The 14,949-nt window shown below is 34.8% G+C and overlaps 1 protein-coding gene across 8 annotated transcripts in view; it reads right to left on the reverse strand.

Moving 5' to 3' along the window:
- LOC117414616 (protein piccolo) overlaps positions 1 to 14,949 on the reverse strand; it is a 111,543-nt gene that overhangs the window by 47,564 nt on the left and 49,030 nt on the right. For 6 of the 8 annotated variants that reach the window (XM_059027359.1, XM_059027363.1, XM_059027365.1 and 3 more), the window contains exons 7-10: positions 7,585 to 9,790; positions 4,236 to 4,262; positions 3,228 to 3,302; positions 1,750 to 1,886 (exon numbers count right to left, since the gene is read on the reverse strand). In XM_059027359.1, the coding sequence (XP_058883342.1) occupies positions 1,750 to 1,886; positions 3,228 to 3,302; positions 4,236 to 4,262; positions 7,585 to 9,790 (2,445 nt within the window). The remainder of the gene's footprint in view (positions 1 to 1,749; positions 1,887 to 3,227; positions 3,303 to 4,235; positions 4,263 to 7,584; positions 9,791 to 14,949) is intronic. The other 2 variants (XM_059027360.1, XM_059027361.1) reach the window with 2 other exon arrangements.

Genomic DNA, 14,949 nt, shown 5'->3' on the forward strand with positions numbered 1-14,949 from the left:
ATCAATTCCATCAGAAAAAGCAATTGTAGGTAAAAAAAAAAAAAAATCATATTAAACAAAACCAACCATACCTGCAAAATCCAAAATAAATATCCAACAATCCTCTCTAGGGGCATGTCAGCACAGCAATACTTTGGTTTTATTAGAGGTAAGCCAAAAAATGGCCCAACAGCTTTATGAACTAGATATTTTTTAAAAGCTAGCATAATGGCCTATTTAACATCCATAAAAAGGAAGCATATATCAAAAGTGTTAATTACAAGTCATGACAGATCAATATGTTTTAATGAATATAAAATGCTACATTCTCAAAGCATTTACTGAATTAACATATATTTTGAGTTAAAAAACAACTGCTTCTGTTATAAAATATAATTCAAGGTCTCTTATGCACTCTCAAGTTTCCTCATAGAGTGGTTATAAGCTAATGAGACATTTTAAGCAGCCAAAGAGATTTCATCCAAAATAAAACTTACAGGAAAACAATACAGTAATTTAAAAATGTCTATACCTTACTATCACCACAGTCAATTATCAAGCAGGCTATGACCAATGCTTATACTGATATCAGAAGTTATTTTTTATTTTATTTGGCTAATCTGACATGTAAGATAAACTTTTACCTTCAGTTTCCATTTCTTACTTCAAAAAGTGTTTGTGGTCTTGTAAACTAGTGCCTTTTATACACATATTCAGCTGAAACTAATTAAATGTATCACCAAGAAATGTAACCTACAGTTGGTGCTGGGTTAATCTACCTTTAAATTTGTCCTTTCTTTATTTTTGATACTGACAAACTGTATTGCAAAAGGGTTTATTAAAGTTTGTACTGTATTTCCAAAATCCTGGAATTTGTGACCCATCAATGTAGGAGCACTACCAGAATTAGAGGGGAATTTGTCTATTAATTTGTATGTAAAGCCCAATGAAGCCTGCTGAATTCAATAATAAATCAGTACATTCAGGCCTGCATGCCTCAAAGCACTAGCAAAATATTTTGTCTCAAAATATAACTACAACGAATACATCAATAGAAAAAACTACTTTTTTCACTGATGATCAATTTGCAGAGACATATTCTGGGAATTTGTGCCAGTGGTCTCCTGGACTATTGCTGCAGACTACCAACCCCAGCAGGCTTTAGCGAAAAGTAAAATCTCTTAATCCAAAGAAATTAGTTTCACAAGAACGAGGGAAAGAAAACATGAAAAAGAACAGAAAAACTGTTGGTTCCATGAAACTCTCTCTCTCTCTCTCTCTCTCTCTCTCTCTCTCTCTCTCTCTCTCTCTCTCTCTCTCTCTCTCTCTCTCTCTCTCTCTCTCTCTCTCTCTATATATATATATATATATATATATATATATATATATATATATTTGGCTCAAAGAGCCAGCTGCCCAACGTTTCGATATGTTGTACATATCTTTCTCAAGGGAGCCTGTGTTTGAATCAAAACATATATATATATATATATATATATATATATATATATATATATATATATATATATATATATATAATTCAAATTACCAATGCTACAAATGTAATTATAAAGCAAGTTTCAAGCCATCTGTTATTCATTATATGTCTTTCAAAATAAGGAATGAACTGAACCCTTTTATAAAATGTACATTTATTCTGTTGTTGTTGTTTGCATTGTTTTAAAAAGAATAACTTATAAACATGCTATGGATAAAACAAATCCAGCATGTTCCTTGAAACATGAACACTTTGTAACAAGGTGTGCTTACATCTCCCTGCTGGTGTTGGCTTTGCTTGCTGTGTGACATTCTTTCAGGGAGTCTTCTATCCAAGGCATGTCCATTCTCTATCCGGGACTCTCGTGGCTTGTCAAACCAATCAGTCTCTTCCCGACGCAGGTGATATGCTTTGGAAATCAAGTTAAAGTCAGTTGTCCCTGCCCATCAATGAAATAGCTGAGAAGGGCAATCAGGACTGCACATGCGCTGAGCAACCCGCACATTATTATATAGCTTTATCATGCAAGGGAAATGTGATACACACTGGCAAAGTATAGAAAGCAACACAAAAACAGAAAACAGAAACAATACCAGAAGAAACAGAATTCGACTTATGTGAGGGGATTTCTGTTAGAAAAGAATACACTGCATTTTAGAGGTTCTTGTCAGTAAGTTTATTCTCTTAGCGTATTAAGGATTATTCTGGTGTGTAAAGCCATCTGTCTTAACACAAGGCTTTTAAAGCTTTGGTGGTGCTACAGTATATTCTATACTGTGTTGCAGTTATGGAAGAGAGGGGTGGAAGTCTTCCACAGTATGATGGAAGTCACTTTTCTCAAAACTGGAACTGAATTATGGCAACCACAATTCAAAATACTGTGATGTTAGTCCCATTCTCATATAGACTTAAGACTGAAGAAAACTGCACTGAACATTTGTACCAAATGAAAAAAAGTGAAAAAAATATGACTTTTCTATCACCCACCCAGAAAAGAAACCTCATAAAATGATATTCTTTCTAAACAACATCATTGCTACTAGTGCCAGCTAACACTATAAGGAAATCAGCGACAGATAGGAATCTGGGTGTATTGACATCTAGCAAGTACTTCACATACTGAAATTAATTTGCAGACAGTTTAAATTAGCCTGAATCTCACATGTAATGTCTGTTTACCAGTATCGGGAACCTCAATGTTAAGTACTGTAAATGGTGCAAAGATATACTTTTACAGCTTAATCTACCAAATCAATACGTGTTGAAGGAATTGGTTTCAATTCTTTTCACTTGAAAAGGTTTTGTACACTTCAGTGTTTTTCAAGTACAGTGAAGCCTGTCTAAAACACTGCCTACAGTAGTTTATACAGACAGCCCAGCTTTTGTATGACTAGCGATGACTTTATATTTAAACACAAGCTCTCCAGTTTCCTGTGCATCAGCTCAAACATTATGACTTGACTTTATAAAGAATATTCACTGATGGTATAAATAGTCTATCTATGACAGAATATTTATTATTATTATTATTATTATTATTATTATTATTATTATTATTATTATTAAACATTATATAATAACAGGTGTTACACACAATGTCAGATCATGTTTTTGCTTCTTTGTTTGCAGCATTTTTTGGAGGTTCAAATTACATTGATTATTTTTATATGAAAAGTATTGCCCTGTGTTGTATGTTAAATCTTTTGATTTCTCAAAATTAAGCTTAACAAAATTTCTGAAAAAAATATACCGTAGTTATGCAGTGGAGGGTTGCATTCCAATGTATTCTCGGAGGTTTCAATTGTTTTATTGTTGGGGCCACATTCTACAAAGGAATTAAACTGCAGTCATAAAAAAGATAATTATTTAAAAATGTATATGAGCAGTCAAAGAAACATGTTATCTTGAATTAAACCAAAATACTGGATTAAGTGACGTGTTCTTTTTCCGGACTGATTATCAAAACAGACTTATCAATTGATTTGTAATGTTAATTTAAAAAAGGGCTCACGATTTGCCAGGTTATGCTAAAACAGTAACTCAAAACTTGTGTTTGCATATGTTATTTCTAAACTTTGAGCTGCTGATGTTTACAGAATGTAACTGGGTAAGGTGCATGCTGGAAATAAATGTACAGCATTATCCATTTTCATGCGTAATATAATGGGTTATCAATTTCAGTAGTAAGAAAGGTAAACTGTATTGATGGTAATGGACACAAGGTCATGTAAATACTACATTATGGTTAGTGTAAATATTTCAGTTTTCATTCTCTTGTTTTTAGTGCTTCTTTGTTTCTAATAGTGTGCATTACAAATATACCCATTTGTGTGATTTCAAATGTACAGTACTCAACAAAAGAACAAATGTGAATGTAATTAGTAATCATATAGTTTACAGTATACAGTATAATATGAATACATAAACATTTACTCTAACCTTGAATCATTTCCTGATTCAGCTCTTAACTTTTAAAAGTTGGCATAACATACTGGTGTATTTTATTGACAGCACATATTGATCTACATACAGATATATGCATCTCTTCTTATATTCACATTTTTATACATTGAACATACAAGCCTACAAGCTCCTGAATCCTAAACAAAAACAGTTAGGGTGTATATGAGGATGAATTGGATTGAACCAATGGATCAGAAGCATACCACTGAAATATGATTAGTTCAAACCATGAAACATATGGTAAATATAACTGTATGCTTAAATAATGATTTTTAAAAATTATGTTCATTCTCACCTTCTAAATCCCAGCTAGTGCCTCCTGCTGTGGTGCAAAATTAAATTTTAGAATCTAGATACCAATACTTAAAATAATAAATAACAAAGCAATACAAAAAAAAACAAAAATGGTATTTCTTCTCCTTTGAATTCAGTTAGTGCTTTCTGAAGTATAACCTGGAACCTTTGAGGACCCTGATGAAGCTAGGATTTGAAATGAGGAAAAAACATATAATATAAAATTCTTTGATGGATTAATAGGTCACATCTCAAATGCCAGCCAGGTCCATAGTGTAACAGGTATGACAGAGACAGTCATATCAACAAATGAATACAGATAGAACACATCACTTGAGATTTGTGTTAAAATATATAGCTGTTGGTTGGTGACAACTACACTATACTATATCTTAACATGCATCAGGGCAAAAAACAACCTATACACTGAATACCATAGCCCAGACCATCAACTCGTTAGTACCCTAACATACAGAATAACAGAAACAAAAAATTCAAAAAATGTTCCCAGATGTACATGCTGCTTAAAAGGTGATTTAAGCAATACAAAGTAGAAGGGGAGAGCCACTGTTTACATTTCCAATGCTGTTGTGCAGTTTCTATACTTATATATACATTTGCCAAACCAACAGTGAAAAGGTAAAGACGGTATCCACCACATACTTTTTCACATATTACACATTTAAACAAAAGATTAGGAAACCTTTTTTTAGACTACTTAATAACTTTCATTGTACACATGGTTGCTTAGCTGTTTTGATGTTATTGTATCAATTTGTCTTTTATTACACTTTCTCCTGTGAAAATATCAACATATGTGACTATAAAATATCAACTGCATTCATACAACAGTCAGACACTCAATGAGGAATATAGAGATGCTAGTTTTAATATGGTAAGTCATTAATATTGGTTTGTAATTAGCAGTATAATTATTTAATTAACATTATCAAGTGCATGTATATTTATTAAAATGTAATTCTCGATTGTCTCAAAATGTAGAATATTTTACTGATTACATATATTGACACAAAAAGGGATGCACTTTCAAACTCATTTGAGTGCTGTCTTTTCAGCTTTACACAGTATAAAATGCTGGCCAGTTGTATATGCTGTTAGTTGTATATGTGGTTAACATGAGTTTTCCACTTACTGTATACATGGTAACCTTAACCCAAAGCCAACATCTTTGTGTGAAACCCATGTAAACATAGTCAACCTCACTGAAATTAGAACTTTTTACAAATATACCATTCTGTTATCAATATTTGTGGTTAAATATAAAATAGAAACATAATTATAATTATTATGAACATGGTTTAAACATATATTTGGCTAAAAAGCAAGTGATGGCTTTGTCATTCTAGTTTTTGATATGGATGAAATTATGGGTGAGGTATTAGGGATTTATGTTAAGTGAGGGCCTGTAACTCAAACCATGCAAAGCCAGTGAAGAAGTGGTCCAATCTGACACGGCAGTTGCTGTTTTGCAGATACATTACACACATCACATCCAACATAATTGTATTTCTACTGCTTTGACTACATTATATATTGGTGATTACTAGAACCTATTGCAAGGATCAACAAAGTCTTTCTTGCTGTTTTCCACAATTTTGCATTCAGAGAAAGATTCTGGTTTACCTATTATTTAGGTGCATCTATTAAAAGTATGACATTAAATATTAAAAACACAAAGCAAGCCATGCACATTTTGTCAACAGACATGCTTTTTGCAATCATTTTACAAAGTCAAAAACATGCAGATTACTACTGTTTTATTTTAATAAACATACATATAAGATATGTACACAATCATGCAGTTGTAGGGCATTGTTAAAATAAGACGTGGAAAAGTACAGTAACAAAATGTTAGACTCATTTTGTAAGTATTATATTTATAAAGATGGCGTGTATTGTTAAATACAGTACCTTACTTACACTTTGAATTGTATTCCTTATAACAAGGGATATGTTACACAAAATTGTAACCCTAGAAAAATGTCAATTTTATCATTGCATTTCACCAGCTAACATTCAGAGAGCATCTTTGTGTATGTAGGCATGCATGCAGTACTACATTATCCCATTAATTGCACGCAACTACTAATCAGCTTAAACTTAGTGTTTCCACGAGGCCCAAGTACTTCAGATTATTCGACCTTGCATACTATTACACTACTGATACAACTGGAGGTCAGATCTATACAGTATATTATATAAATAAGGTGCACAAGTTATGGTGGCACCATTTTCTGAAATGAATGTGCCTCACACCATCCTGTGACAAGAGAAACTGTAGACAATCCAGCAAAAGCACGTTCATAACAATTTATGATTGTATTTGTTTCACCATTCAATGTGGTATATTTTCAAAGCATGTACTGCAGTCTTTAACTGACTCCTTTTTTTGAAAGGAGAAAAACACTTGCTAATTTTACGAAACTAGAACCACAAAACTACCGGTGAGTAATATAATTAAACACTGAAACTGGAAACTTAGGCTCACTTTTAATCACATACCCATCAGTAAAGGGGCATACCAGTTGGAAGAAATGCACATACTGTTTTATAGCTAACATACAAACAGCTTTGTAATTGTTTTTACATGCTGTTAAAGTATTCCCTCTTCTTTTAGACTGTAGAAACATATATAACTCAATAAGTCTTTTGTCAAAGAGGCACGTCCCTGGTTTTACAAAAAGCTGAACAACTTTCTTTTATGACAGATGGGACATCATTGGACTAAAGGACTGACATATTTAATAACAATGAACACCATTATCAATTGGCAATGCTATTTGCTATACATTATATATTAATAACTCCTTTGATACACGGTAGGTTAGGTATGTTATATTGGGATCAATTTTTTAATTGACTTGATATATATATATATATATATATATATATATATATATATATATATATATATATATATATATATATATATATATATATATTCTATACAAATAAAACCAAACAAAAATAGAAAAAGCTAATGGTAACTTTACAGGCAAAATTGCATGCATTTGGAATACTAACAAAAAACATGAAATAATATCGGGTATAGATACATAGGGTATAGATATATAATGGCATACAGATTACACACAATCAAATGAACAAGAAACACACAATAACAAAAATACATTGAAAAGGGACATCAGCATGCTATAGTGCAGTCAGAAAGCATTCCAATAACAAAAGAGTACACAAAAGTGTACAAGAACAGACAGAAACAAACAAAACAAAAGCCTTCACACGCAAAGATCAACAGAATCAGATACATGCACAAAAATGTGAATCTGCATTATGGTAATGGTAGAACAGTCTAAGACATAGTTTACCTTCGCTATCTGACATTGCATGCTGGAAGTCATCCATAATGAATGCTATATCGCGGTCATATCCACAGGTTCTTGATTCCTCTCTCATATGTTGCTGGACCTCAGGAAGGGAGTGGCTTGAGCCAAACTGCTCTCTTGTATCAGCAGAAATAGGTGGAAGTGGTCCAGCAGCAGCACGGGCCATGCCCATTGGTTGCCCAACTGGACTTAAAGGACTTTCTTCCTCTGAGTTTTGGGCAACAATTGGAATTCTCCCTCTGCTTTGGCTAATTGGTAGGCTCGTTGGTTTTGTTCTCACAGAAGGTGGTGCATGAGTGTATGAGACATCTAAGGGCTCATTCTCTTGAGTTTTTAATCTCAGGGATGTGCTGGAGGAATCTCTTTTTATTGAAAGGTCAAGTCCATAGACAGATGAAGGTCTTGATGAAGGCCTTGACCTAGTGCCACTGGGATATGGTTTATCAAGGTCATCATGCAGTGATGATCGCATGTTTGGGACCAGATTTAAAGCGTTTCCAAGGGAGTGTGCAAGGTTTGCACCGAGTGTAGACCCAAGGTACTTCTGCTGATCTGAGATGTTCTTTCTCAGTCCAAATGTAATATCATCTTGTAGTAATTTAGCTCTAGAGGAAAGACCACTAACCGAGGATGTGCTAGAGGCCAGGTAATTACTATAATCTGGCTCTATGTCTCTGCTTTCCTGAATAGGAGAAAACTTGGTGACTTTAGGGTCCATTAAAGGCTTTTTTTGTTTGGTCTGTTTTTGGTACAGCACAGATGATGGAAGCTGTTTGGCAGCTTGCTTTTCAAGAGTCAGTCTGCTGATGCTGTACTTTTCAGTTTTAGGGAAGTGTCTGTAACTGCTATCACTTTGATAACAGTGGGGCAGCCCAGACATGTGATCCAAACCTTCTGTGCCTCTACGGAACTCCTGTTTTATCTGCTGCTTTAGCAGTTTTAATTCATATGGGTCTTCCATCGAATCCTCATCAGCCTTTCCATAAGTATGCATCCTTGAAGAAGTCTGTAACGGTCCAAGGAAATCTGTTACTTCTGGAGTCCTTCGTAGCTCACCAGTGCGAAGCAGTCGATCCGTTTTTGTCAGATCCTTGTCAGGAATGTTAAATGTAGAAGACATAGATGTAGAACCTTTGGTGAGTTCACCAATGTCATCAATTAGAACATAATTCCTAGGAGTATGTTGCTCAATGTCTGCATAGAAGGAATCTGCTGATATGTTTGATATGGGACTGCTTACCATACTACTTCTTTCATCCAAGCCTATTCTCAGGTCCAGATTGCTATACTTACTGCCCATATGGGGAACTGCATATGTGGTTTCAGTGGAAGAAGGTACAATCATAAGAGGCTGGTTGCGTATTACCTCATAATTGGTAGTTATCTTTGGTTCCAGATCAGCTAGTGTGGTCTGCCTGGGCTTTTGCATTAACAGCATCTGTGATGGATGTTGATAGTTCGGCTGTTGGGACTGAGGGAGTGGTGCTTGTGGGTAGGATATTGTAGGTACAGATGAGTAACTGGGTTGAGTTTGATAGGGTGATACCTGTTGGTGGTACAGTGATTGCTGCTGGTAATGAGTTTGCTGGGGATACTGAGAAGGGGCTTGTGTTGGTAGTGAAGGGGGGGCATATTGATACTGGGTGTAAGGACTTGTGTGTTCTGCATACTGGGATTCAGGTTGGGTCTGTGGTGGCATAAACTGATTAAATTCTGATTGTGGTGCTGTTCTTGGTCTTTCTAAGCCATGCTGACTATCTACCCTAGTCCCCCTGATGTTGCTTATTTCACTGTCTGACATGTAATCCCGTTCCTCTGCAACACCCTGCAGATAAGCCCGCTCCCTCTTCTCTCTTTCCTTAAGCAAGGCATCCTTTCTTCTATTAATGCCCATTTCAAGATATCTCAGCTTTGCGTCGATTTCTTTTTCTTCTTCGTCAAGCTCTGCTTGTTTTTTCCGAAGCTTAGATGATTCTCGCTCCACAAGGTCTAGCTCTCTGTCAATGTCCTGAAGGATCTTAGCTCTGGCCATGGTGTTTGTCCTGCATATTCTTCTACGGGAAACTGACCCTACAGTGGTATAACCTGACTGGTTTTCAGCTGTATCTTCTTCAGGAGGGGGATTCGGAAGAGTCCTTTTAACTTTTTTTTGTGTTCCGGATGGTGTTCCACTTTGACTACCTTTAGTCTAAAAAGAGAAAGAGGTTTTACAGTAATGGCCATGACCGTTATATCTAGTATAACTAGATTTAATAATCATAAAATGTAATATCTATTACTGACTTAACATATGTGACCATGGTATCTGGAAATTTGAGAAAGCACATAACTGGCCGCAGGGCAAGTGGAATTACCCAAAGACATACTTTGTCTGAATATCAGAATAATTCACATATGTAGTTACTGTAGTAGATCTGGACTGTGAGCCGGATGAGGTTTTTTTTTACTGCTCCCAGACAAGAAATTATTAGTGTGCTTCAGTGTTGGTATTTATATCTGCCACTGTTTCACATCAACTAAACAGACCTCAGCGCTGTATTTACTATAATACATTTTCTAAAACATATTAGAAGAGAAGTCTCTGTATTGAAAATGAACTTAGTTGAGCGAATGGGGCATTGTCTTCAAGTTTTGTATTGATTTTTCTGCAAACAAAGTATCTCCTCTTACTTTTTATTCCAGAACAGTTAGATTGACCACTATACATACGCTTTAAGTTTAATACAAGTTAACATCACTTCTGAATCATATGGGGTAGTTTAAACCCTCACGCAAAGTAGTAGATTACAAGGAAAAACATCTTAGCATCTCTTAAGTCAACATAAATATGTTCAGCATAGTAATTCTGGAAGTGGTATGCAACAGCTGCAGACAGGATCATTTATTTCACATTAAGCTTAAGATTTTCTGGAACTCAATATTTTGCTTCACTCATCTGGGTCTTTCTAATGCAACTCGTGTATACGAACAGCTCGCTATAGGATTGGAGCAATCATGCAGAAAACTGATTTCTACATCACTGGAGGGGTGCCTGCATTAAGGATGCCACTCACATAAGCTCTATTTAATGTTTTTTTTTTATTGCAATGTCTGTTAGAACAAGGGAGATGTGATGAAACAGATCTCAGAAACCCAAAATCTCAGAGCCAGAGGATATACATGGTCACAAGAGAGTTTAATAAGACATCAAATCATTGAAATTACTGAATAGTGAATATAACAAGACTACAATTAACTAACTATATGTAACACTGTTTAGCTTTCAAAAAGGAACTGCATTTTCATTTTGTGCGATGTGGCACTGAAGGTGTGATATTTAACTTAAAATACATAGAATGACACCTCGCCGTTTGGATCGATTGAAACCTTTGATACTTTTGACAACCAACATTACATAAAACCATATTAAAAAAATGCCAGTGCTTGTTTCTTCTATAAATATGTTACTATATTCTAGGCACACTTTCTGGAACTTGTTTCAGTTAGAAAGCATTCCAGTTCCTTCCATTTTCATAGAGTGCATTTATAAAACATCAACAGATGCTGAGATATGAGGCTGTGCTTGCGGGTTCATCCTAGGGGTTGTTTATACATTATCTTGTCTAAACACATAATCGGTGAATGATGAGGGGTACAATGCAGCTTTCAGTATTTATGCAACTATTGTGGGCGTTAAAAAATGGGGACCCTTATTGACTGATCATATCCGTCCGTCTGTCACACTACACAAGGTAAAAACGATAACAGCCTTGACTTTGCACCGATCTTTGCCAAAATTGGGTCATACACTCCTAGCACCCTATAGACATTTCGGCTTGCATTTGACTATAATTCGATACACCTTTATACAAAACAAAATGCACACTAGCCATTTCACTTTCTTACTTTTGCGCTTACATTCAAACTACTGCTGTGGCACCATAACTCTGCTACACTGCGTGATGTCAACCTTATTTTACAACCCGTCCTATCAGTGCAATTCTCTAATAAGAACAGAATGAACAGACCCACGCTGCTTATTTTCCAATCTTTATTGAGTGTTTTTAACACACCAATGCGGTGCAAGCTAGTTGAAAACAAACCTGTATTTACAAAAGCATATATATGGAATTTATTTGTATCAAATAGCATTGCCTCTGAACTGTCATCCTACCGAACTAATTCCTATATCCTTTACATACTACTATTTCATATACTACTGGTTTTAGGAAGAAGCTGATGACTAGTGATTTTTAATAACTGAATAGGGTGGTTTTCACGATACAAAGTCATTTTGAAACACACAATTTTCTGTTTGTTCAAACCTGACACTATCAGCATACAGAACAAGTCTGTTATCAACAGTATTATCGAACAAACACATTTTTCAAGACAGGATACAGGAAGCAATACATTGTGTAATCAGCCTATGTTATCTTTTTAACGTACGACAAATTAATCAACTAAATGGTAGATCGTCACTTGCTTTTAAATAATTGTCAGAATAGAATATTGCTTTATTAAAAAATGTGGAATGAGGAAAACAATTACTGTCAGTATTAGAGCAGCTAGGTGCCGGCTCTAAGTTGATTTGTTAGAAATAAACTACATTGCAACTATACGCAATTTCCTCTGTGATGCCATTCTCATTCTAATTACAGCCCATGAGTGGCCTAACATGCCATTTTAACTATACTCATTTACAGGACTTGCATAACACAACTGAAGTGCTTCTGGGGTCAACGAGGATAATAAGAATACAGCAATACAGTATGAAACAGCGCACCCTCCTGGGTTGTGAGGGTCCTGATATAGAACCACTTGGCAATGTTGGCACCAGCATTGTTGGATTCAGATGTTTTCTTGTAGAAGCTTGCCTATCCATAGAAATACTACAGAAGCGTATCTACTGTTGTACTGTTTTATGTTTTATACACCCATGTCACAGATCAGTAAGATGCTTTCTTTAAAATGCTTAATAATAATAATAATAATAATAATAATAATAATAATAATAATAATAATAATAATAATAATAATAATATGCTTTTAATTATCGCCTAAGAATCCACAGTATGTTATGGTTAAAAACATACACAGCAATTTGTATTTACAAAAAAAAAAAATACATCACATGCTTTCTCTCTTCTCTGAGACTTACTGAGCTACATGTTTAGCATTAAATCAAAGCTAAACCATGTTTCTTCTTTGTAGCTATACTGCAAATTCCATTACACCACTAAAGTGCTGCAAGTTTTTTTATTTCCCTACAAGGCCTCATAAATCAATACATGCCTTCAAAAATGTTTTTTTTTTCTTTTTAAATTTAATGTGAATCACTATTTAATCCAAATACAGCAAAACATCAATAGACTAATTTCCTAATTTCACAACTGTTGCTTAGCTTTTAAATAATTGTGTCTCCTTACTTTGTTCATGGTTAGAGGTGTTCTTTCTCAATAGAAACCATCATTTACAATCCTTGGATTGTTTTTGCTGCAGTTGCTTTCTTCTGTAAGAAGCAGCAATTGACTACACCCATTTTTATAGTGTTTATTTAATTAAAATTAAAAGGGAAACTACTGTATATGTTTTCTTAAGATAACAAAAAGCCAAAATACAAATATATTCCTAAAACACAGGGATGTCTTGTCCTAAGCTCAGTTCGTGATAAATGTTTGAGTACATAAACATTTATTAAAATCATTTATTATTTAAGATTTTTGCTGATGGCTGAAATTATTCAGTAAAACATCAGCAGCCATTGGAACGAATGTTACTAGACCTGCTATGGGCAGATTAACCTCATGGCAAACAACTGTTTCCAGGCATAATTGGCTAATCTTTAAGGGTGTAAATACTGTAATAATTGTAATACAATGTGATGCTGGCAATACAAAAAAAAAAAAGAAAATGATTGAAAAGAAAAGCTATTTAAAAAGTTCTGTAACAGAACATGACCAAAAACGGAGGAATAATTTCAGTTCACTGCTGTACACTGTGACCAATGGGAAATTCATTACATTGGACTGTCTCTACTCTATTCCCACCCAAAACTATCTAGACAATCATATCCTTTCATCTGCTGTTTATAACAATCCTAAACTGCAAATGTTGCTAAACTGCTTGACTTGTCTCAATCTGGCCAGCTGTCTGTGGGACCCCAATCAAGATTGTTAACTCACTGTGACAGGGATTTAAACGAGTCAACTCTAGACTGAATGACACCCCTTCTGCTATTGTCATAGCAATCCTGACATGCAGTCACTCTAAAAGTTTAACCTGATTTTCATTGGGAATTATGACGTTCATTACTTAGATTAAATGGCTAGTTCATTCAAGATAGCACATGGCATAAAAGGGATGGATATACGTTCTTACAGAGGTAAAAAAAAATATATATCTAACTTGTTATGAATGGGTAGTAATGACTGAGTATCACTGTACACATTTCCAATTCACTGGCAGATAGTTTAAATAGGCTTCAGGACACTTATAGTAGTCTTAACATAATAAAATAGAATGGAGCACCTATTTTGTCAATTCTGAGTTAGTTGTAAATCTGAAATCTTCTTTGATTTTGTAATCATATACAGTAGAAACCCAGAGTTACGAAGACCAAATTTACACACTGACCGGTCTACCAAACCCCCACTTTCAACCGGAAGTATGCAATCACTCAATCATGTGTGCAGTGCAACCACATAGCGCTCCTAGGTAAGAGGCGTGCTGGTCATGGAGATGGCAAAATTACTGTACCAACAAATGTATTCAGAAAGATGTGGCGGATTTCAAAGCAAGTACAGGCAATTTTACTGGGAACATTTTAGTTTTAAAAAAGCACTTTTTTTTCAAGCCAAGGAGGCTGAATGGCTGAGCAAGCTGCACGAATGCATTGTGTTTAAAAACAAGCACAACGTTAACCCAGGTTTTCCTGGACATTTAAATCTGTGTTTTTTCTACAGTTACAATTTCAATGGTAACTTCAATTTAGCCTTTTTCCATGTATATTACTGTTTTAAAGACTTTAGAACCATAACAACATGAGTATTGCATTACTGTGCTGTATCCTTGTATTGTTCTTCAGAGTGCAGATGTAGATAGCAGGTGTACACATGTATTAAAACCATTGAAAACTAAGTTACAGGCATTTCACACATATGAACAACCTTCATTCCCAAGGCGTTCATAACTCTGAGGTTGTACTGTACATTTAATGCCCAGCCCATAAATCAGTGTTATTTCATATCATATCCTTTTTTAATTTACGACTTATTTTTTAACAACAGCAGTATTATATGAGATGCTCACTGTGTTGGTTTGCAACATTACTTTCAAAGACAGGACCAATTTCTAGGTGGGAGTGTA

The sequence above is a fragment of the Acipenser ruthenus genome, chromosome 7 (genome assembly GCF_902713425.1).
Source record: "Acipenser ruthenus chromosome 7, fAciRut3.2 maternal haplotype, whole genome shotgun sequence".
NCBI lineage: Eukaryota > Metazoa > Chordata > Actinopteri > Acipenseriformes > Acipenseridae > Acipenser > Acipenser ruthenus.